This window comes from Struthio camelus, chromosome 4 (genome assembly GCF_040807025.1).
Source record: "Struthio camelus isolate bStrCam1 chromosome 4, bStrCam1.hap1, whole genome shotgun sequence".
Taxonomy (NCBI): Eukaryota; Metazoa; Chordata; class Aves; order Struthioniformes; family Struthionidae; genus Struthio; species Struthio camelus.
This window is the reverse complement of record NC_090945.1, coordinates 24,332,537-24,357,012: the sequence shown is the minus strand read 5'-3', so window position 1 is coordinate 24,357,012 and position 24,476 is coordinate 24,332,537. Positions and strand designations below refer to the sequence as shown.

Here is a 24,476-nt window from a genome sequence, read left to right as displayed (position 1 = left end):
GAGAAAAAAGAAATTCTGGGATGTGCCTTTGACTTGTGTTTTGAGTAAAGGTAACAAGAAGAGATAGATGGGAGGAAAAGATTGAAGGAGATATTTGGAAAAGACAGTATCTGTGAAGGATAGACTAAAAGAATGTGAAGGCCTGAGGAGTAACAGAAATTGCTTCTGGGCTTTAATGGAAAAGGGAGAGCTTATTCATTTTGTCTCTTTCTGCGAGTTTGTTGGCATCTCACCTGGAAGAGGACAGAGCTCTACTTGGGCGGCCACCCTCGCAGCCTAGCAAGCACTCTGCTGGTGGTTACTCACAGAGAAGTGACACATTCCTTTTGAGCTTTTTAGGTTGTGTGTTCCCAGCTTGAACACAGAGGAAAACTGTGTGAGGAGTAATCGACAGCTACAGAATTAGTAAAATAGATTCATGTGGAACATACCACAGTTCCTGGGCAGGATCATGTAATCCTAGATGGTATGGAATTACTACACTTTCCCATTGGTTCCCCTTTTGTTTTCCAGGGGACTATTTGGAGCAGCAAGTGCTGTTTGGCAGGAGCTTGGCCCTGCATAATTTACATTACTATTATTGTATTTTATAGCCTGCAGAATAGACGGTCAGTTCTGAACAGGGTGCATAAAAACGTGGCTTCCATTTGTCAGTCCGGATTTAATTAGTTGCGTTAGTTGTAGCAGTGGGGATTGAGCAAGCAGAATGTCGTTATATGCAGGCACAGAAACATCAAGAAACAGTTGGCTTTAGTGGAGAGTGGCCCAGTTTGTAATCGGGTTTCATGCTGCTTATTTTCCTTTAGTGCAAATCCAGACTCTTATCAATTCAGGCAAATTGGGGGGGGGGGGGGGGAAGAATTCCCAGGGATGGAACTCTCACAGCTGTAGGTTACCGTCTGCTGCTGATGTTTCCAGCTGTTGTATTAGTATTTATTCTAGCACAATACTGCAGAAATAAAAAAGAAGAAAAGAAAAAAGCGGCAGAACTAAATTGCCTCACAACAGTTAGAGCAGCAAACCCTGGTGCAGTCAACCACGTAAACACCTGCTTAAATCTCAGCATGTTAAAAATTCAGCAGATCATTTACGCTTGTGCTCTAGAGCTTTGCTGAATTGGGCCAAAGGATTAGGGAAAAGGAGTTTTTTTTCAATACTGGAAGAATAGTGAGCTAGACTCACCTGTAATTTCCCTAGTTTACACACCTTTACAAAATAAGCGTGGAAGGGCCCTGCATCAGGACAGTAGCGTTTTATAGCACCCATGTGCACATATAAATGACTAGAACATGCATGAGATATTGCAGACTCAGAACATGTTGCCTTAGTTTCTGACAGTAGGTATTTTTCTGGAACTGCAGAAGGGCCATATTCAAACCTAAGAGAAGGTTGTGACTTCTGTGAAATCAGAATTGCAAACACATACCCTAGGTCTGAATCTGACCCTATGCCAATGTGTATTTGCAGTTGAAATAGACGGGAGAAACTAGAGGGAATTTTTTTCCTTTTTGCATGAGCAAAGTTTGACAAAGTTTTTTTTCTGGCAGTAAAACACATGGCATTATAAAAATGAATGTGACTAATCATGACTGAACGTGCATGGTATAAATCAGGCTACAATCGCTGAGAAATAAAACTTAGCTGGTATGCAGCAGGTACTTCTCAAACATGAGGGGCTGCTTTTGTAAATAGACTGTATTTATTATGGGTGACTGGGTATCTGCATTCTGGCTCAGTTCCCTGTAGTAAGAAACTGACCACATTACTATTTGCAAACACAGGGTTCACTCAAGTGGTACTAAAAAGAGAAGAGGTGGGGCAAGTAGAGCTTTAAAAAGAAAGAGGAGTCCCTCTGAGGTTTTATGTATAAAGTAACTACGTTTTGGAGAAGGACGGTACCTGGAGATCTCACTATGCTCCCCAGAGGGCTGTGGTGAACAATTTTTCCAAGTTCTCTGTGTTTAAGATTTGAACAGTAGCTTTGCTTGTCGCGAAGAAATTTGCAGTGATCCTTGTGAGCTTTGCTTTTAAGCTGTGTTAAATTTGTGGCAAGAGTGTCAGGCATTTCATACTTGGCTTCCAAAAAAGAAAGGAATAGAGAGAGACAGACAGACAGACAGGCAGAGAAAACGACGTGTGTGGGGAAGAAATCCCCCAGGAATTTCTTCAAGGTTGTAGTCAGACGCAGTAAGGACTAAAGTGACAAGAAAAGCAAGACAAAGATAAAACTTGGTATTGTGATAAGATGTCTGAGTTTAAAGCAGGAGATTGCAGAAACCTTTTGGGATTACACATGTTCATCTTGCCCTGGATATGACTGAATACAAGCTTGTTCTTCTCTAGCGATAGTTGAAAAAAAGCAAGATTATGTTTCTCTTCCTTGTTGCTTTTTTGTCAGTGGTTTTTAAAATTGGTTTTGTCAGCCTCTCAGCTCTGCAGCACTGGAACTGTCCTAATGGATACAGACTAGAGACTGAAAACTCCACTTGTACAGGTAAGTGACCATTCACAAATTATGAAAATGGCATTTGTAGTCTCTTAATTGAGCTTTATAATTTTAAAAGAATTTTTTTAACAGAGTGTTTGTGTGCTATACTGGCAGAGACAATAAATCAACCTTTTGATATCGCTTGCTTCTCAGAACCAACAGAACTCATTTTATTTAGTAGTTTGTTATTCAGAAATCATTCCCTTGTCAGTTTAATTATCAGAAAGTAGGATTAGGGAGTATATGATTTTTAAAGAGATCTGAACTGTTCTCTGGTTGCCAAAATTCCTTTCCTTTGCTTTAGTGTTTCTGTATCTTCCACACATGTGCATGGACATATTTGTGCTACTATATATGTATAATTTGTGTATGGATGTATTTATATCTCTGTATACATACAGAAAGAGTACTTTTAATGATGTGTATATATATGTATTAGTATACATACTAATGTATGTATAATGGATGTAGGATAGAAAACTAAAAAATAGTCTCTGTCTTTTTATTGGTGTGCATAGGTCTGTGCACTTATATAGAGTTAATGCATCTCATACAATACATGAATCATATTTGATACTGTAGCACTAAAATGCGAGTGAAGTATATGACACTAATATTTCTGTAATAAGGTCTAGTGATTTGGAACATTTAAAATGCAGACTCTTATTCTTTAAAACATGTAAGAGAATGACAGAACCCTCTGATACCTTGAATTTCAAATTTTTTTTAGAAAGGAAGAGCCAATGAAGTACTGGGTTTTGTTAAGGAGATGAGGAAATGCTCTGTAAGGCTTCAAGCAAACAGACCTAATACTTGGAGTTAAGCTTTTGCTGTAGTTTTCTTAGGCTTCAGGAGCTCTGACTCAGTTCTTGACATGATTCCAGTGATTTAATAGCAGGTGCCCCTGTGCATTCTGCCAAGAAATACCAGCTTGTAAGCAGAAAATAGAAGTATGCATGTTAAATGTTCTCATATTGAGGGAGGAGGAGCTAGGCATTTTTGTGTACAAACGATAAACTTGATTGAAGGTTGATCAAATATCCAAAGACACCTAGGATACTTCTATGCTGATGCTTGAATTTGAATGAGGAGCACGCTTCTGAAGTACATCTACATACTCTCCCCTCTTATTATGCTTCTGTTCACACTGCAGAGCAATCTCAAAATGCACTAGTGGGATTCCTTCTGGGTGAGCCTAAACCAGTAGGTGTACCCTAGGAGAGCACCTGTCCTCCCTACTATTAATGGGCATTCGGTCTGCAGGACCAGACTAGAACTGGTTCTGTGTCACCCCACTCTGAGACGTATGTAGGTCATATCCTCAGCAGCTGTTGCACTTTACAGATCCTCTCCTGCAGGTCCATGCTATTTGCTAATGTTAACCTAGTTTCTATGGGCTAATTAGGAAGTACATTAGTTATGACCTGTGCATTACTGTATTGCCCAGTTGAGACCTCACTTTAACAGGACGGTCATACTGAAATGAAGGGGATTGCTTGGCTATTCTTTTGGTGGGTCAAAAAAATACCATTGAAGTTTAAAATGCCACGAAGATGCATTCATTCTTCTGTTTCAGTCGACTCAATTTTGCACACTGACGTGCGTTGCTCTCCCATTAACGGAGACAGGAGTTGCCCTACATTGTCTGTTTTTGAAAGTTAGATATATTTTCTTGTTGTACTACTTTTGGGGAGACTAGGTAAAGCACCAAAATAGGATCACTGGTAGCTCAGCAAACTGTGCAAGAAATAGTAATAGAAGTAGCATTTTCTGTAATAACTAAATTTACTGAGACGTACTCTGAGCAAAGATCTTCTTTTACTTTGTGTAGCATAGAATAAGCAAAAAATAAATATGCTAGGTTATCTTTTTAATTAGGAGCACTGGATTACAGAGGAGCAAGCACAAGCAGAATTTTGACATGAAATACAGGACTAAAGGATGCTTTGATGGAATTGATTTTCCCCTGTTCTTTTTAGTGCATGCTGGATACATAAGCTCTGTCATGACCAGAAGACGGGATGTTTGAAATTCTAGTTCATTGATCATATGAGATAGAGGGTGCAGTGGAAGCAAGTGGTAGGAAGCTGGAGGCAGACTTTGAAGGTAATAATGGGCGTAAAAGTGGTGAGTGGGAGACATGACTCATACCACTGAACTGTGAACAATGTCAGCAAGCTGAACTGTGGCTTGGCGACCATCCTTGGTGAGTTGTAATAAAGAACATTTTACAATTGGTGTATTTTTCGTCTGTGACTGTGGTGGCATCCTGCCAGCTAGCTGTAAGGCCTGTCCTGAACTGAGAAGGTGTCAGCTCCCTATTAGAGAGCTGCTACAAGGGACGCTTACTGGAAAGTGCATGGGCTTTTCTAGATTCATTTTCCATCCTGCTACTTCAGATGAAGGTCTAGGTTGTGCTCCTCTTATATAGCTTAATATCTTATTTCTTAATTAGTTCCTTTTATTTCTAGGGATGTTCAAAGATCAAAGGCCTCCTCATCATGAGGAAGCATACTGTAATCTAACCCTAAATGTTTCACATAATTTTATACAGTTATTTTAAGAGATATTATTTGAATCCTGACTTGGTATGTTAAGAGGGGAAAGGTCTTTGAGGCAACTTTGTATGCCAGGACAGCACAATTTATAAGAGAAAAAGTGTGGGAGAACAGGTCATGAGGTAAAAACAAAGGACTAGTTTGATGCCTGAACACATCTATTTATCTGCAAGTTACAATACAATTAGAAGCATTTCTGCACTTCTTGAGATTGCCATCTTGTTTTTTTTTTTTTTTTTTTTAAGCTGATGTCAGGACTGGAGACTAAGTTACTCTTAAATAATTCATCTTTCTTAGACCCCAGTGAACAAATAGAACCCTCCACCTCTAAAGGAAAAATGCTCTTGGCCACAGAGGAGGAGGAGTTCTTCCTAAAAGATAAAAACATGTGAACAGTGTGTTTTGGGAGACCTTTGATTTCTAACATATTTGACCTCTGTAAGCATACAAGATACACCAGAGGATGGGCTTTGGCCTTACAGCTGTTTGGATCAGTTGGCTGTGCCTTCCCTAGGAACCCCTATAACACCACCATTTTTCATGCTTCCTTGGGGTTTAGATACTTTCTCCGCTCGAAGCCAAGAAGCTTTCAGATGTGACACTGTTTATCTCAAGAAGCCTCTGCTGGAGTCTCATGTATTATCAACTTTAAGACTGGATATTAGTTCCTGTTAGACTTGGGCTACCCTAGAGAAATACATTGATGTTGGGGATGCTGCATGAGTGGAAGTGTACCTTGGCTTCAGGACTGACTTTTAGTGCTTGCTTTGTAAGTTTTAAAGGTGAAGGAAAATGATTATTTAAAAATAGATTCACAATATTGAAGAAAAGTTTTTAAAGAAGGCAAACAAACCCCACATTATTAAAGTTATACTAAATCATAGGGATTCTTAGATTCTACTGCATCACTGCTAATTCTGATGTAGCCTTTGTTGCTTCTTTAGGGCTAGCGTGCTACGTATTCCTGCAGAGCTACAGCTTTCTTGCTCTTGTAATTGAAGATGACAACTGCAATTAGGTCAGCTGTTTTGGTCAGATTCTTCTTTTTGTGTCTCAAGCTTTTCCTCTTTCCTTCTTGCTCTTCACCACTCTCCTGTCACGGAACACTGGTGATGCAGAATGTTAAATTATTCCTATCTGAATTACAGTTTTAAAAATTCTCCTTAGTTAGATAAATGTCTGGCTCCAGTTTGCTCCATACAGCCTTCTTAAGACACGTTGTTGAAATTTTTTATGTTGCATTCTGAGAATTAATAAATGTCAATTCACAGCTAAATCGCAGCTATTCTCTGCAACCGTTGTATAAGGTGATGTAAGAGCCAATGAAATGGGGAACTGTGGCTATCCCCATCATAACGTAATTTTAGGGATAAATCTGTTGGAATCCCACTGTATCCCTATTTTTTGGAAAAGTACAGCTGAAGCACATTTGTTTGCTTATTTTCAGTAGCTGTTTCCAGCTAGCTCACTCCATGTTATACTGCCTTGGGACAGATGCTTGAAAATATCGTTACCAAATAATAGAAGGGAAATCTTTAACGTGGGTCTGAGCCACAGGCCAATTCACTGAAAGATTCCCATTGAATTCTCTGGAAATTGGTTTCAGCTGGATGTGGACAAATACTATCTTTAACTGTAAAAACTTTGATCAGACTGGGAAGGAGGAGAATCTGTCACAAGAAATGATAGAAATGGCAGCAGAGATCACATGAAACTTAACCCTGAAGGGGGGCTGAGAAGCAGGAGCGTAGGGCCAGTGAATAAACCCTTCTTCATCCATATTTTGCTCAGTGGAAAATAGCAAATGTGTATCTCAGATTCTGTTCTGGACAAATAGATTGTTAGATACATTCTTGTATATAACTTGAAACCTGATTTTAAATGGAGCTGGATGTCGGTAATTACTGCTGCCTTTCAAAAAGAACCAGAAGATAACATCACGGACTTCATCTTTGACAGGCAAAGGCAATCCAGGAGCACTATGTTGAAAATTGGACTATATTTTCAGGGAAGCAGAGACCAATTAGAACTGCACCTTTTTCAGTGACTTGGATGTGGAACTTGTGGTTACTAATTTACTCTCAGCATTTGTTTCTAAGACAAAAACTGAAAATTACTTTTTTTTTTCTGTTCTAGTGACCAAACTCTTGAGATCTGAATCAGGAACAGTAGAAGATTAAAGAAGATATCATAGTCCCTTGAGATCTTTTTGCCATTTTTCTTCAAGATGTCTAGAAGCAGTTTCTGAACTTAATTTCAGATCTAAATTTGGTTCTACTTTGTTTGATTAAATTATATGGTTGCTTGTGCTGTCATATCTGTGATATGATCACCTCTGTGGCCCTGGACTGGAAGAGAGCAGGAGTTGATAACCAGCTTATTTACACTGTATTTCTTACCATATTATCTGAGCATGTCATAGCCTCTATACTCTCAAAAATTATGAAAGATCAGGTTGTACCTTAATGCCCATTTAAAAACTAGGGAGCTGAGGTAATGATAAATTTGCACTTTAATCATCTCATTCCCTCTAAGATGTGCCTCAGCTATTTTGTTGTGGCTTGTTGATAGATGGAGCATTTTTTTCATTTCTGACTATCTTCTTTTCTTTGAGCTATATATTTTTAACAAAATAGATAAAATGCATGTACTGTTTTCTTTGTAATCTAGACGAAACTTGTTATTTAACCTGTTGATAAGATTATAATGTGACTGGATAAAGAAGGGTGAATTCATCCATAGTCCAACTCCCCAAGAACCAAATTTGAGTGAGATTGTATGAATCTGTGTGTCTGTATGTATATATTTTTTGTATATAATCTATACATTTGGGGCCATAATGAAAGGCACATTCTGGGTTACTGTGGTTTCTCTGTATCCCTGCCAGGCATACTAATGCTCCACCTTCTGCAATCAGAGCAGTTCTCAGGACTCTCAATAAAGCGGCATATTTGTATGTAAAGTCATTCAGAGCTGCCAACATCATGATGACATGATTCATCGTTTTTGCTGATTCTCAAGGCATTTTTTGCATAAAGAGGCCTTTGAGAACTGAGCAGAATCTCATTCTTCCATTCAGGACTGGCTGTCAGGGCACTGTAGACAGCTTTTGTGTTCGCTAAGCCGATTTCTTTCACAGAGTAAAGTTCCCACTGGGGGAAGTAGTTGCCAGGATACATAAAACAGCTACAGTAGGATGCAGCCATGCTTCACTTGGGCATAAAGAGTGCAGGTGAAGGCACTCTTAGTTACACCTGGTGGATCATTTTATGATCAAGTCCTCCTAAGCCTTAAGAAACAGCTTTTTGATTTTGACTTTTTTTTTTCTCCTTTACAAAAAGGAGAGCTCCTATTAAGCCTAGGACCGTCTTCAATTGTTAGTGTCCTAAACAGTGAATGTTCACAGAGCTCCAGCATGTTTAACAATAGCTCAGTGTCTATTGGTACTTCCTGTTTACAGCTGGAATGGACGTTCTTCAATGGCCAAGCAGCTTGTCAGTGTGCCTCTGATTTTTCATTGAGCAATTATTCTTGAACTATAGCCTTTCCTCAGTTAGGGATATTGTTCACTTTTCAGCGTGTGTGGGATTTTCTTTATGACGTGAACTTTAGTAGCGCTAAAGACTGCCGCATTGATTATCCCAAAATCCCATCTTTAAGTACCATTACTAGGGAGGCAGCCTAAATTGTTTTAGCCTAATCAATCAATGTGCTCTTTCCCGGAGAGGTTTGGTTTTGCTTTGTTTTGTTTTTTTTTAAGCTTACATGGATTAAAGCTGGGAAAGACCATCCTGTAAATCACAGGTCATTGTCCAGTTACCTTGGTACATAACGCAGTAACCTGTACTTGGTTAGAGCATGTCTTCCCATTCTCATCTTGATTTGAGAATATCTACTGATGTTTTTCACAACTTAACATTTTTTTCTTGGTAGCTTGTTCCCTTAGTGAATCACACTCTCTGTTTTAAAAACATGAGTTTAATTTCTAAATTTGATTTCCCTGGCTTCAGTTCTCAGCCATCAGTCCTTGTTAAATCTTTCCTGAAAAAGATTAGTGTCCTTTGGAAAATCAGGTACTTTTTCTTTCTTGAAGGTATGTATGTACTGTGATCAAGTCTTCTCCCAATCTTCTTTTTGATAAGCTCAACAGACGGAGCTCTGTGGATGTCTCGCTGAAAGGTGCTTTTTCTTATCTCAAATAGTTTTTTTTATCCTTGTTATATACACTTTCTAATTTTTCAGTACCCTTTAACAGCCTATATCCGAGAAATATAAAAAAATTCCAATATTGTTTGACCACTGCCGTATAGAAAAGTAAAATTATTTCCCCACTGTCACTTATTTCTCCTGTGTTTTATGTGTATTGTGATTTGACCTGTCTAGTAACATGCTGAGAGGTCAGCAGCTTGTCCAGTATGAACCTAAATCCTATTCAGAGTAAGCACTCTTCCAGATACAATCTACATATCAGGCCTATCTATCTTCTTTAACATGCGCTTTATTGAGATTGAATAATCGTCAAAATGACTTATTTTTAACAATCTTACATCTACACAGCTACCTTTATCACCCATACTTACGGTTTTGTCGAAGCAATATTTAACAAGCCACTATTATCATAAAAGTATATTGACTAATATTAATTAATTGTAGTCTTCACCAACTGAGCCTTGCATCATCTGCTTTTATACTGGTGACTAAATCAGATTAGCTGTCCAGCTTAGGCAACCTGCTATTCCTTTTGAAAACTAGCACATTTAGGTGAGATACTAGGACCATGTTCACACCTATAGACTTTTTCACATCTCTGTTAACACTGACAGTAGTTGTGAAAATGGGCTGAGGTCACGAAAGGAGGTCCTCCTGTACAGGCTGTCAAAGAGCACTTTTAGGACTCCCCAGGCACTGTCGGCTAGCCTGTCATACCTAGATGTAAACTGGCAACCTAGAGCTCAGGGTTTCTGCAGCCCGTTAGCAAACTCCTAAGCCATGCAAACCTTTCTCGAAGGGATTTACAGGAGCTACTCCTTTAATTCTATCAAGAATGGAATGTACATCTCTAGTGTGGCTGTGGGAAAATACACTTTGGAAAGCTGCTTGCGTGAAGAAGAATGGAGTTTAGCATTAAATTGCCGAAAATGCTTCTATTTTCCCCTTCTAATCTGCTAAAAATTAGTTAGTTGCACGTTCTCTGGTTGTTTTGTACGTTATCAGAATTAGTTCATTGGCTGTGTGGAATGTATATTGCGGAACAGCTCTGAAAAGAATATGGAAGCATTCCCTAATCTGTACGGTCACATTAAATGGCTGTGAAATATCAACATTCCTTTTGAGTAGCTTTGATATTTGACACAGAAGAAACCACTAAACTCTTCTACTATATGGAGATTTTAAGAACATTTAAGGGAGACAGGTCCCTGGACCATGGGACAGCAGAGAGTCTGCTTATTTTTGCTAACCTGAGATTACAAACAGGAAAAGTTCTTTTCAAAGTGCTGGAGTGAGTTTATCAAATTACCAGTTCATTATAGTGAGATGCCATTTCTGACCTTCTCTGAACTAGGTGGATGCTCACCTAGCACTCATAGACTTCCTAAAGCCCTGTGGTAATTTGCATATGATTCAAATGATGGGTTGCCCAAGATCTTCCTTATTTTCTCTGAAGTCTTGGTCAGGAAGAATGTGCAAACACATGCACGCATGCACAAATATGTATGTAGATTTGGTTGTGATTCAGTGTCCTGTACTGGCTTAGTCAAATGCGCCCCTTAAAAAGAACTCATGTTGCTTCTTTTTTTCTTGTATGCATAAATTCAAACATACTGTAATGTTGAGACCCAGAAAAAAAGCTGCTGTGTTTTACTAAGGCACAGACATCAAACAGATCTTGGACAGGGTGAATACTGCTTCTTAAGAGCAACCCTCACTGTTGTTATACCAAGAAGTATACGAGGCCGTGATACTGCCAGATGTCATGAACCTCTAGAAGTTACCACTTGATTTCAATAGGAATTGAAGTTTCTCTGGACTTTCTGGGACAATCCTCCATGGTGCTGAATACTGACAAAGGGCTTAATATCTTCCCCCCCCCAGTGTAAAATATGCTCTTCAGTGGTGACCTTTTTTTTTTAAAAAAAAAAAAAAAAAAAGTCCTTCACTTTCGTAGCTGCTGCCTCAAGCCCTAATAATGCACCATAAATACAGCAATTATCTTTCTAATTCATAAAGGCTTTGGGCTAATTCATGAGTTAGAAGTCAATTTTCTATTGTTTCAATTGTTGCTTTGGATGGGTGTTTGGCTTGAGATTGTTACTCTCGGAATATAATGTTTTTTAACATACCGTGTATGTTTTTGAGGCTTGACTGAACTCGAAACGTCACGAAGGGAGTGCTTTGGCAGTCATATGTTTTGCAAAGCCTGGTGATTTATTTGCAAAATTGTTACTGTGCAAAGAGGGTTAGTAATAGACGGAAGCAGCTGTAGGCGGAGGTTGTGAGAGTATCATAAGTGCACAGCAAAGGATAATGCAAATCAAGAAGCAGAGTAGCAGACAAGTCCTTTCCCTATTTTAGGGTAATCAGGGACCATTTGTGTAGAGTGGCCAGTCACTAGGGGAAGAGGTAATTTTCCTGGTCAGTCTCCTTTAAAAAAACAAATAAAACTACAATTCTGAAACCAATAAGTAAAGCAATATAGCCGTTCTCCTCTTTTAATGGTGGGAAACTAAACTTTGTAACTAACCTGTTATCAGCTTTCTATGTCCAGGGTCATCTTTCTGTTTGTTCTCTCCTCTTTTGCTAGCTGAATTATCCTGATCTGTTCAAAACATTTTTCAGATATTGATGAGTGCCTTGAAGGTGGTTTGGGAACCTGTGGCCAAAGCTGCATCAATGTTCCAGGGTCCTATATCTGCTCCTGTTTGCCTGGCTACACCTTGGATATAGACAAATGGTCTTGCTATGTGAACGGTAAGGTCATTTTCTTTCTTAATGACTGAAAAAGAGCTTTATAGTTATAGGCAGCAGTTAGCATACTTTTTGAAGTGAATCATGCCTGTCTCTTCCCTACTCATAATGCTGACTTAGTTCAGCTGCTGGAAAGTGGATAGATGCTTTGGTTTGCTCACTGAAAAACTGCCTCTTCTAGTGTGCAGGCAAGGGGAAAAGCAGATGTAACAATAAGAGCGATAGTGGAGAAAGGAAAGTGTGGTAGGAAGATGAGTGAATGTTTGGGGGGAAAAAAAAACCCCAAAACCTGGCTTCTTATGTAGCAGACTTACTTCCTCTCCGAAGAATAAACTGTACTGTAACTCTAGAGCTCTCTCTTGTTCTGTCCTTACTACTTCCAGAAAAACGTGGCACTACGTAAGATTTTGCTCTCGTGGTACTGCATAAGATTTTGCTCCCTTTGTCTGTTTTAGTCTGTTGACGTTGATGTCTGTCCAGTGTATTTAGGTTCTGGGGATAGTGCTGTGAAATGCTGGACAGGAGGTCCTTATTTTTGGTTTGTTCTATAGATACTCTCTTAATAAACATGAATGCTACTGTGAGATCTTTCTCTCCCCCTCTATCCTAAACTGTACACGTAATTTGCATTTAAGTTTTAAAAGCTTTTAGCCCCTCTGAGAGTAAAATAGACACAGTTATGGCCTTTGAATAACCTTAATTTTTGTCCTCTGCTGATACCACTGGGGAAATAAACATGCTGCTGTCTAGAATATGAGGTGGGTGTGCTCTGGAGTTCACCTCTCACCTCTCCATCTTGGTTTCCTGCATGTCTGGTTTGGGTTCCTGTCTGGGACACACTACAGCTCCCTTCTGGTCCAGGAGTTCAGGTTTTCTTTTTGTGACCAGTGTGTACTTGGGGCTCTCTGTAATGTGGAGATGTGGTGTGGCAGGGTATGTTTCTGACTGGAAAAGTAGGGTAGGTACTCGAGTCCCCCTGGATGTAGCCTTTGGGACCATGAATATAGCCAAAAGTATTCTGTGTGGCTCCCAAATCAGCATCAGCCAAATTACCTCAGTCATCTCCTAGAATTGTTATTATTGACAGCAGAGCATCACTCACAAAGAGCTAAGCTGGGTTTTTGTAGCCCTGCCTATACAGGACTAGCCCTTTAAAAAAGCAGTGCTATCTTTTTATCAAATGTTTTGTAAACTCTTTATTTTTGAACTGAAGAGAAATGAAAATAAACATGTTAACTCACAAAGACATTTCTGCACAGATCTTTCAAAGAACAAACCTACTTTACATACATACATTATTGGTGGACTTCAAACTTTTTCTAAGGATATTACTAGCGTTTATACCACTAGTAGAAAGTGAGTGTCAATTCAGGAGCTACTGTCATGGATAAAGAACACTATCCTTATGCGAGGTGCAAATTTTTCTGTAATGGGTACACCAAGTGAAGTACCCTTGTGTTTTAAAGAAAGCAAGCTCTTTGAGGCATGTGTTATTTATCTGTTCATCAAACACCTGATAATATTAAGTCCCAAATCTGACTGGTGCCTCTGCAGTTAAAGTCGAAGAAAATCCAAACAAAATGAAATTCTTCAGTCCGCATTCCATTTACAACCCTCATTCACAGGACCCTGATGGGAAATTCAGCCTGGAAAGAGCAAAAACAAAGTATATATATGCAGTTGGTCAAGTAATTGGCAAAATACAAGCAGTACAACTGCCAAATTCCTGACATAAATCAACCTTGCTACAGTTCAACATTCGTTTACCATTTACGTAAAGCAAGTCTTCATAGTTTAAATATTCTCACATGGTGTTGCTCAGTACAAATAGCAGCAAAAAAAGGTGTCACTAGCATCCTAGAAGCAGCTGTTACAACTGGGTAATACCTTGAAAAGTCCAGATACAAAGCAATCTGTTGTTATAGAAATTAGAGTTTTGGTCATCTTTCTTGTGAATAACAGTAAAATACATTTTGGGCGCTTGTCAGAATTTGCTGCCTAACCTGCTCTTCACTGGAGAAATCAAACTTGGTCTCTTTCCTCTACTATGAAGGGCATTGAATCAAACAGCCTTGCAATCATGGTAAATGTGGAACATCTGGCTGAAATTGATAGGAGACATGTCTGCTGTTCAAAGCCTCAGGTTTCATGTTAATTGTAAAGATACTTAGTTAAAATGTGGCTAAAGCTTGTCAGTAGAAGTAGTTCAATATTTCGAAAGTGTATGAGCAAAAACTGATTACAATGCATCCTTGCTGACATCCATCCTTGGTGAATGGAGGGTCTCCTTTGCATTGCTGGAAGATGAATTCAGCAAGTGATTAGACATGTTTTAAAGCCATTATTCAGTTGGCTCTGGATTAATAATTGTATTTCAGAATTACTTGATTAGCACTTTTTTTGTATGCCATGATGGGTTGTTTCAGGTAAACCAAGTTCTCAGTCTTTCTAACTATGTTTTAAATGTCTTAAAAGCGAGGTGTGCATAAAATTGTTCTTTTGACCTCCAACTAGACTATAGGATTTGAGACTAGTGGGAACAATTCTTATTGCAGTTTCAGTTTCATGAGTCAGTTTTTTGACCTAGGACATTTTCAGCAGTACATGTGAAGGGACTTCAAGTTTATGTCATATTGGTTCTCTGGGATGTACCTGGAAAGCTATCATTAAAATATGCAAATATGAGAAAGATGGTTAGATCCTGAGTGTTTGCTATGGCTAGTATCGATGAGAATTTAATGTGGCAACAGTACCATACACATCTAATTGGTATCTTTATTTTCTGCACACCAGACCCTGCACCTTTCTTACTTTTTAGCAATGGAAATGCCATCTTCAGAATTGACGCTGAAGGAACAAATCACGAAAGATTGGTGGCTGATACTGGTCAGTCAACACTTATAGACTTTCATTATGCAGATGAGAAAGTGTATTGGGTTGACTCTGAAAGACAGCTTCTGCAAAGAATTCACCTGAATGGCACAAAACGAGAGGTAAGGTAATCAGTACTCTGAAAATCCCCGAGTTACTGAACATTATACCCTCTACTGAAACAACCCTGTTCATTGATTGGCACTTTTGAATATAAATAGTATTTGCTGTCGTAATAGTTCTGGTAAGCACCAGAGAGACCTGAGTCTCTACTGTTTTACTGACTTTCACAGTACATTTAGTATTTTCTGGGGATCAAGTTAGTGGAGTTAAAGAGGAAGGGGAGGAAATTTAGACAAACCAAAGCTTTGAAGACAATAATGTGTCTTATCAGTTTTAAATTAATTACTGGCATTATGGAAGTTTGTCTTCCAGATTACTGTAACTCAAACTAGCACAAATGGTATGAGGAGAATGCATTTGAGTTCCTACTCTTTTTCTCAAACCTTTTATTGGTTTCTATGGTTGTGTAAATGCTTCTTTCAGTGCTACATCTTTTGTTCAGAAAAAGCTGTATAGTTCATTGCGTCTCGCTGATTAAGAAGGGAAGACAGGGTGCTGTGGCTGAACTTCAGTGTTCTGAGAGTCTTCTTTTGTTTGAGAGATACTGCCAGAGTTCCTGTGGAGATGATATATTTCACACTGATTTTTAAATATCAGGGTCCAGCAGCAGTGTGCCAGGTGGTCTTCCATCTGTAACAGCACAGGTCTGGGTACTTCATAGCGTGCCAAATACAGGAAATCTTTCTAGCTAAAAGATCCGTCCAGCATATTTCCCTATTTCCCCTGGAGACAGTTTCTCTCTCTGAGGTAGTCAGACAGTTCAGAGGGGGTATATGCAAATACAAAGATGACCAAATGAAGTGGTTAAAGACTAAGAAAGTGAAGTTTCTGCAGTCTGAAAGAAAAGGAAGTGGAATGAAATGGGAAGCCCCAGTCTGGCACCATAGTCCATATATTGCAAGTCAAGTTCAAGGTAATAATTGGGATGCTTCTTGTCAACTTTTTTGTTTACAGAGACTTTGTTACATAGATAAAGGCATTTCAGGATTTGCTATTGACTGGGTAAATCAAGATATTCTTTGGGCCAATAGACAAAGAGCAACCATTGAAGTGACAGACATGAACGGGAAAAAACGCCGAGTTCTTCTCAGAGATGTTGGTCGTCCCACAAGAATTGCCATTGATGCCGAGCAAAGGTAATTTTGACTAGGTTAGTAATATTGAAATGGACTCAGAATATTCTAAGTGTTGTGACTGTGATTTATAGGCATAAGGATAGTCCACACACGTTGGATTATCTATAGTCCAATAATTCCTTCAGCTTTGACCAGGTAGGATAAAAGGTTAATAACCATATAAGAAATAAATAGAGAAATGTGTAGCAAAAGCCCACAGAGATCTAATACAGAAACTGTATCTTTTGGTCGTAAGGGAAGATTTTTGCTGGTGAGGAGACCTGAGGGAAAATAGGCATTGCTGGTTCTTTCTCAAAGACAGTGAAGTATCAGAGCAGCAGGAAAGAGGACTTGGAAGAAGAAAGGGGAATGTCCCTGCAGATGGTCGGAGTCCCTTGTGCTCCAGACCTGGCATGCTTGGAAGATAAATTGGTGTATCTTCTGAAAAAAGCCAAACTTAAAGTTTTGCTCCTGTTTCCTTTGTCCCTCAGTTGCTCTGCTTATTGGCTCTGAAACTATTGTTGCTACTCTGTATCACTAGTAATCTGGTCATCATAAAGATGCTTCTTTCAGCTCCAAGCCATTCATGCTGAGAACCATGATCACATGAGAGATTTGGCCTCCTCAGGAGTTACCGATATGGATTGTCACAGTGATCTCTCCATGCTGATTTATCTTGACGTGTAAAGCTCTTCCATTCAAGTTTTCAAAAATAAAAGCGGAGGAGACTTTGAGATGCTTCTGTTTGGTACAGCAATAACATATTTTTGTTTATACTTTCAGTTTGCAATAAAGTTGCTCAGAATAGTATGGACTTATTTTAATATTAAGGCTTATGTGCTCTTTCCTTGTGCATTTATACGTAAACCAACTTCCTGATGCATTACTAGTATCCCTTAGAATGTTGTCATTTGGATAGGTCTTAAAGGCCTGAACAAAAGCCTATATATTTTTTTTCTCTGATCTGCTTTTGAATGTCATATTTACCAATTTTGGAAATTCTTACAAGTCCTCAAGTCCCCTGGCCTAATTGCACAGAGGAATAAGTTGCAAATGGCGTTATAGGAATATATTTATTGAACTTGCACTAAACTTTCTGGACAAACTCAAGTGCATATATTCATCTAGGTGGGATTCACCAAGCGTTAAAGCTGTACACATGTACTTACAGAGAGGCAAGTTAGCTGGTAATAAACTGTGAAGAATGTAGACTCCCGGGAGTCTAACATCATTTCTATGTCTTGGTCCGTTTTGCGTGTGTGAAAACTCTGAGAGCTGTATATATGATGTGAATTAAGACAAATGTAACGCAGCAAGTATAAACATACGCTAAGTCTGATGCTAACAATGTCTTCCCTCAAATGTGTGCAACTCACACAAGTAATAGAGGTCAATGTGATATCTTAGTAACTGTTTTTTCTCAAAAAATGTGTCTGGTTAGTAGTGGTAGAATTATTTTAGTAATAATAACATAACCATTTCTATCAGATTGATTTTTCTGAATGGAGTTTAGGTATGCTGAAAAATAAGAATTGAGAAGAGAGAGCAAATACAGTACAGGCAAGCAATTTCTTGAGCTGGTTTCTGGTCCTTGTTCTTCTGTTTTCCTATTTGTTTGTATCGTATCCTGCCATCTATTGACTTGCATAAGGCTTGCACTGAGACTGTAATCACCTTTGTTTCTTAGTTTCCTTATCTGTGAAATGTGAATCCTAGTACCTATCCAAAGTTCCAGAGCTCTAAAGATTTTTAAATAATAGATGCTATAGAAATGCAAGCAATTATTAGTGAAGTGTTTAAACGAGTCATAGAAAATCTGATGGACCTTCTTAAAACATATTTTCACCTATACATTAAAAGCTATGATAACTGTAGACTATGTAACAGAGTGGAAAGGCCATGAGGCAGGGACTTTTTCTTTCTGCTTGGTTAGTACAGCCCTTTGCTAGTAAGATCTAATCCATTTGGGGGTCTTCAACATATGATTAATGTAAACATAGTATAGCTGGCTTTATGCTACATTGTTTTATATGTTTAGATCTTAAAATTTTGTGAAAACAAAGCAAAATGAAAATGCTTTTTGGAACGTGTGTGTTTAAGTTTAAGAAATGAAAACAAAAAGAAATCTAAACCCAAACTTAAAAAAAAAAAAACATACATGAATCAGGGATCTGAACCACAGGAAGTTCCATCTGAACCTGAGAAAAAACTTCTTCACTGTGAGGGTGACAGAGCATTGGAACAGGTTGCCCAGAGAGGTAGTGGAGTCTCCTTTGCTGGAGATATTCAGAACCTGTCTGGATGTGATCCTGGGCAATATGCTCTAGGTGACCCTGCTTGAGCAGGGAGCTTGGACTAGATGATCTCCAGAGGTCCCATCCAACCTAAACGATTCTGTGATTCTGTGATCACTTGCCATTTTGGAAGAAATGTTGCTAATCTTAGACACATCAGTCAATCTAGATCCTGATCCATGAATAACTTCACATATAAGAAGTTTGAATGCATAATTATTTTTGATATTGGAGCTTTATTTTAACTGTGCTTAATTTAATGGCAGCATAGTCTGGCTGCTATAGCCAGCAGAAAGGTAAAAAGGAATGCGAACAATTATAGAGATGGTATTTTTAAGTCAAGTACCACTGAGTGATGTGTTGGACTAGAATTTTTGGAGATAGCTTCTTCCCTTAAGCGTAGCATAGGTGGAGGGTAATGCAGATCTGCCCCACAAATGTGCCATTTCCCAAGCTTGCTGGAATCTCCTGTAGGTTTGAGAGGTTAGTCCAGTTTCCTTCTCCGACTGCATGGCTGAACAAAGCAGATACAGAGACAATAGAGCTTCATGATTAAGCTGGACTGATTTCTTCTTGACTTACCTGAGAGAAATTTCTAGCATCTCACTACTTCCTGCGCTGAGCCATACTGTCCATAATAGAAACATGTTTTTTAAAATAAGAAAACAACTCTAGTAAAATTTTAGCAATAACATTGCTTCTGTTAAACAGACAAAACTTTGTTGTCAGAAATGATTTCTAATTTTAAGAGTTCTCTTAAGGGGAGATGGATATGGTGTTTTCCTTGAATAAGTTAGCCTGTGTTAAGAAAGCCCCCGGCTTTATTATTAGTTTTTGTTTCGGAATCACTGTGATAAGAAATAAAAAATCTGTATACAGGAGCAGCTAAACAAGGAATGTGCAGCAATGACATAATCTTACAAAAAGTTTTTTTTTCAAAATACGCTTATCTTGTTTGCAGGTTATTATTTTGGTCTTCAGATGGTACTGTTTCCAGCATATACCGAGGGACCCTTGATGGAAGTGATATGAGAAATGTTGTAAGAACCACAGAAGAAATAAATGCCATCTCACTGGATTTGATTGACCTAAGACTCTACTGGATCCAACATGACCATGAGAAAGAAATTTCCCATATTGGATCATGTGATTATGATGGTGAAGCTGTTCACTTGCTCAAAAATTCTGTTCGGTGAGTTTTTCTGAGCAGGGCAGAAATAAAACAGTCATTTTCAGGGGATAGATTCAAGGCCATCTCCTTCTTTTCCTGTTTATTTTGTTTGTTCATAACATGGTAAGGAGCATAAAGTATAGCAGAAATGGCCTGTAGCAGTGTATTTAAAATTACTGATAGGAAAATGAAAAGTCAGAACTTCTTTTCTGTGCTGTAGGGATAATACTGCTGGTCAGCACTCTTCATCGTCGAAGCTTTTAGCAAACGGTAACTATTTAATCCTCAGGAATCCCCTCTGAGTGTTTGTTAGTGGCCTTTTTCTGCAGATAGAGAAGCCAAAAGCAAAGAGATTAAATGATTTGTCCAAGGTCACAGTGGGTGAGCTCAAGCATCTGAGCTGTGCTCAAGAGTCTGAGCTAGATCAGGTCTTTCCTATCCTCCTCTAAACTTGTCCTTCTTTGCTGCTGGGTTGGAGGCTTGAATAACCCCCAGAGCACAGTCTCTCCCGCAAACCTCAGCAGATCTGGTGAAATCTGTCCTACGGAGCAGCCTCATTCCACCTTGCTCCCCACCGCCTGGGCTAAGCACAGCTGAGAGCCTGTTAGATCCATGTCCATTCCGGCGCCTTTAACATCTGGCCTTCACACTTTGTGTGTACAGATGTTCCACACCAAGTAAGTTTTCAGAAGAAAGTTACCCTGTGTCACTGCAGTTCTGTCAGATTAATGCAAAGCTGAGGTTTCTCCTGCACTGCCAGTTGTCTCATTGGAATTTTTCTTCTCCTTTCTCCTTTGAGTTGGCCGGTGTTTTCTGGGCATCAACACTTCTCCTTTGACCCTGGATGATATGGATCCTCCTTTTCCTACCTGCAATATGTTCTGGAATATGGAGGCTAAAAATCCTGCTTTTAATGCTTTTTCTCCCTTCTCTCTTATTCAAAACCGGACCCTTTTATGGTTCCTGCTGGCTGCTGTAATTGACCAGAAAATGGGAACTAACTTCATGCAGCAGCAGGAAAAGCTGCAAGGTGGATTTCAGGAACCCCTGCCCCCCAGTTTCTTGGTACAGTCAGAAGCTTCAGAAAAGGCTCTGGAAATGGGGAAAAGAAGGGACTTAACTGGCCTAGATCCTTCTACAAAGCAAGCACCTGTTTTAGGTGCTGGGTTCTACAGAAGCAGGGCAATACCTAGGCTTTCTCTCTGCGTTGAGTCAGTCCTGAACAACTGGTCATGTAACTTGTGCAAAACGTTCATGGTTTTGCAGCTGATTCTTGCAAATCTGCAGGATTCTGAGTGCTGTGTTATTTGGCAATATCTATGGCATCTCACCTGACTTGTTCATATATAAGATTATGTAGAATGCAATTTAAAAAAAAGGGTATTTTCAGTGCACTTGACTGAACTAGATGCTTAAACGAAATCTATGAGTGAGTAAATATGCCAGGATCCAATAGTGTGCCACTTGGTGTTATTTTGTATTTGTTACAGACATCAGTTGCTTGGCATGTCTGTCTTTGCTGACCACTTGTACTATTCAGAGTTGAAATCTGGTATGATACAGAGAGCCAACAAGTATACTGGAAAAGCTGTAGTCACAATTAGCCTGAAACCATCATTTTTTCCACCAGTGGAGATAAAAGTGGTGCATCCATTCAAACAGCCAGGTGCAAGAGAAGATTCTCAGGATTTTGGTAAGTAAACTGTAATGATATAGTTACATGTGTGAGAATAATAATGTAATATACTCTGATCTTTTGCGGTAATATTTTTTTCAGCAAAAATATAAGGTTCAATGAAGCAATGACAAAATTACTTTTAACTTAAGTGATTCAGGATTCCAACTGGAGTATCAGACAGGAAGCATGCTGAGCATGAACTCACTCTGTTAATCTAGAAAGACATACACATAAATGTGGTTTTCTCCCTCTCTTCTCTTTTATTTACATATAGATGTTTTTATATTTTCCTGTTAAATGCACAAAACTTACCGCTTTTTAATTCTTCATGTAGATTATCGAAGTTCTGTTCCCTCCTGGATGTTTCACTCTAATGCCGATACGAAAACCTCTGATTATTTACTGTGGCAGTAAAGGATGGATTTTAAGTAGTGTGTCGTTATGTCCCACTAGCAATAATGTGTATGTCTCAGGTTCACTGTGGAATGACTGGGTTAAGAGTCACCCTGTGGCAGACGGAGCTGAATTTGCAATAGGAACTATCAAATGAGGGTCTTTGTTTAATTGAGATCAGTTGTAATCTGCAGTATAAAGTGGCCATGTCACTGCATTTCACTGTGGGATCAGAAAATGAAGGTAGATGACTATGGGTGGCTTACCCTCCTGAAGATTCCTGCTGTGACAGTAGGAAGTGCAATGCAGAATATACCTGTCCAGAAGGAATAATGCCTTGTTCTCTGCTCTCTGGAAAACAAAGTATTACTGCTTTAATGGAGTAGCTTTTGGCATCAGTTTTACTCAGATGTGAACAACTGAGCAAACAGCAGGACAAGTAGTGACTCAGGCACTTGTGAATATCTAGCAAGAGTTGTGGAACTCCCAAGGGAAGATGGTCCTAGGTCTCCAGATGGGGTGGTGTAAAGACACTTGGAGAAAGCAGTGTTTATATGAGCAAAAATGAAACTGTAGGTATCTCTCTTGAACCATTCCTAAATATCTACTATCAAATAGGCTTTCACTCTACGCATGCTAGCCAACACCTTTGTATAGTGTCATGCTCCCTCTCTTTCCCCAAGCCTGGTCTGAGCAGGGTTATAAAAATCTTCAAAGGGACTTTCTCCTTGAAATGCTTCATTGGCAGCGCAAAGAGCTGTTGACATGCAGAAGAGAAAGCGCTCTTGGAGATAAAACTTACGCTTTAGAACACAGGGAACCTTCATTCAGAGACTTTCCCTGTTTTGTGCTTCCTTCAAGGGAAAGAGTCGTCCTGGCAAATGGAATCATTCTTCTCAGCGCATGCATCTCTTGCACTCACACAGAGGAACTAGGGAAGGATACATTTGTGATGCAGATGGTGACACGTCCACACATGGCCAGGGTTGTTGTAATGAGATTTCAAAGACCCTGTGTCTCGTGGAGGCTGCTTGGATATTGTCAGTCACCGTGTCTGCATGTGCATGAGGATGGAGAAGGAGAAACTGTGACCAAGAAAGTTTGTGATGGTGGACTGTTGAACCTCAGGGGCTATTGGTTGTTACGTGTCTTCGCTCCACAGGAGTGTTTAGCATAATGCTCATTGACTGCGGGTGCTTAAGTTTTATTCTTCTCTCAAAAGATTAACTCCCCTTCTTCCCAGAGCATGCTGCTTTCCAGCGCTTCTCTTTCCACTAGAAACTTTTTCCTCCCTTTTCCTTGGTAAATAAACTACTTGTGTTTGTAAAATGCCTTATAATACTTACCGCTCTATTTCCAACGTATCTTTTAAAAGTATGGCAGTAATGACAATAAGTGGTATCAGCAGTAGTGCTTTTTTTATTCCAAATACCTCTTATAAAAAATCTTGAAAGTGATGGAGTAGAAAGAAGCTTAACTGTCTGAATCCAGATGAACCTTTTGGACTTTGCATGTACGTTATTTGGCTTATCTGGTACAAGACCTGGGATGAAAGGAGGGCTTATGAGCCTGGAGTACAAATGAGATTTACTGTAAATCTTAGAACAGAGAAACCAGGAGATGAAAGCGTATCTAGACTAATTGGATGCTCTGTACAGCCTAAGCAAATGTATGTTGCAATATAGTGTAAACTGTGAATTCTCATGCCTTATTTAAAGCAGATAGCAAGTGAGTTCCTTCGGAGGAAAAGCGGACTAACAAGAAGTGCTCAGCTGACAGGATTTGGTTTTTTGAACTGAAATTTGCATTATTTGCTTTAGACTTCTCACCACTACTTAAATTCCTCATATACCCTTATTTGCTTCCCTTTCAAAAGACTTTTCTGAATTGTTCAGGGTCAATAAGTGCAGAGAAGAGCATTAATTCAGCTATGGGCTTGCTGTAACCCCACACAATAGCTTTGGTAGGGCAAAATCCCAGAGGAGGCCTTTCATATACCTCAAGCCTTGAGTGACTAACCCTATATTTGATGATATTGTATATATTTATAAGTGCCTGATGGAATGTTATTTTCAGTTTTAATAATGGCTCATAAATGTCCGGATGACTTTAAAACCTCAAAGACTGCCTCTGAATTTTTTTTTAAGCATCTTCCCTGATAAGTTAAAAAATTAAGAGGAAATCATGTTCAGAGTACCCAGGATTTTTTGAAAGAGGACTTACGTTTTTTCCCATTCCTGTGTGAGATACTGGCATCAGGCTATTATCTGAGAACACCCATTTTCCTTTAAAAGAGGTAACCAGAGGGGGGAAAAAAAAAAGAAGAGAAAAGATGATTCCTGGTGTCTGTTCTTCTAGAAAATGTTTAACTTTCCCCTTCCAGAAAAATTATCTTAAAAACTTTGTGATTCATAAGTCAGTAACCATCTACTCTTAAGTTTTGAGCCTTTTTTTGACAGTGGGCTTTGGCAATATTGAGTTCTAAAAATTATTTAATTTAAAAAAAGAGCATCTTCTTGAGGTTGTTCAAATTGCAAAATTGCTGCATCTATTAGTTCTTTTTAATATCCAACTGCCTTCGGTTTTGTTTTATCAGTAATGGTACAAGCAAGGGACAAGATAATAGCCCCAGTAATAATTGTAAGATGCAGCCTTGAATATGATCTCTTCTCTGATTTGTATTGTTTTGAGACTGCACTGCATGTACTTGCACTTTTATCGTTATTATGAGTTGTGTATTTGAGGATAGACGCTCTGCTGTTTTATACGTCTGATTTAGTTGCATTAGGGACAACGAATAAGGATCCAGTGTTCTACAA

At 39.0% G+C, this 24,476-nt stretch overlaps 1 protein-coding gene across 2 annotated transcripts in view; it reads left to right on the top strand.

Annotated features, from left to right (window-relative positions):
• The first annotated feature begins 1,857 nt into the window (after positions 1-1,857).
• EGF (epidermal growth factor) overlaps positions 1,858-24,476 on the top strand; it is a 65,620-nt gene continuing 43,001 nt past the window's right edge. Inside the window, exons 1-6 of one of the 2 annotated variants that reach the window (XM_009665412.2) lie at positions 1,858-2,494; positions 11,884-12,015; positions 14,806-15,005; positions 15,961-16,142; positions 19,377-19,607; positions 21,077-21,279. In XM_009665412.2, coding sequence (XP_009663707.1) covers positions 2,368-2,494; positions 11,884-12,015; positions 14,806-15,005; positions 15,961-16,142; positions 19,377-19,607; positions 21,077-21,279 — 1,075 coding nt within the window. In that variant the 5' untranslated portion in view covers positions 1,858-2,367. The remainder of the gene's footprint in view (positions 2,495-11,883; positions 12,016-14,805; positions 15,006-15,960; positions 16,143-19,376; positions 19,608-21,076; positions 21,280-24,476) is intronic. The other variant, XM_009665410.2, reaches the window with a different exon arrangement.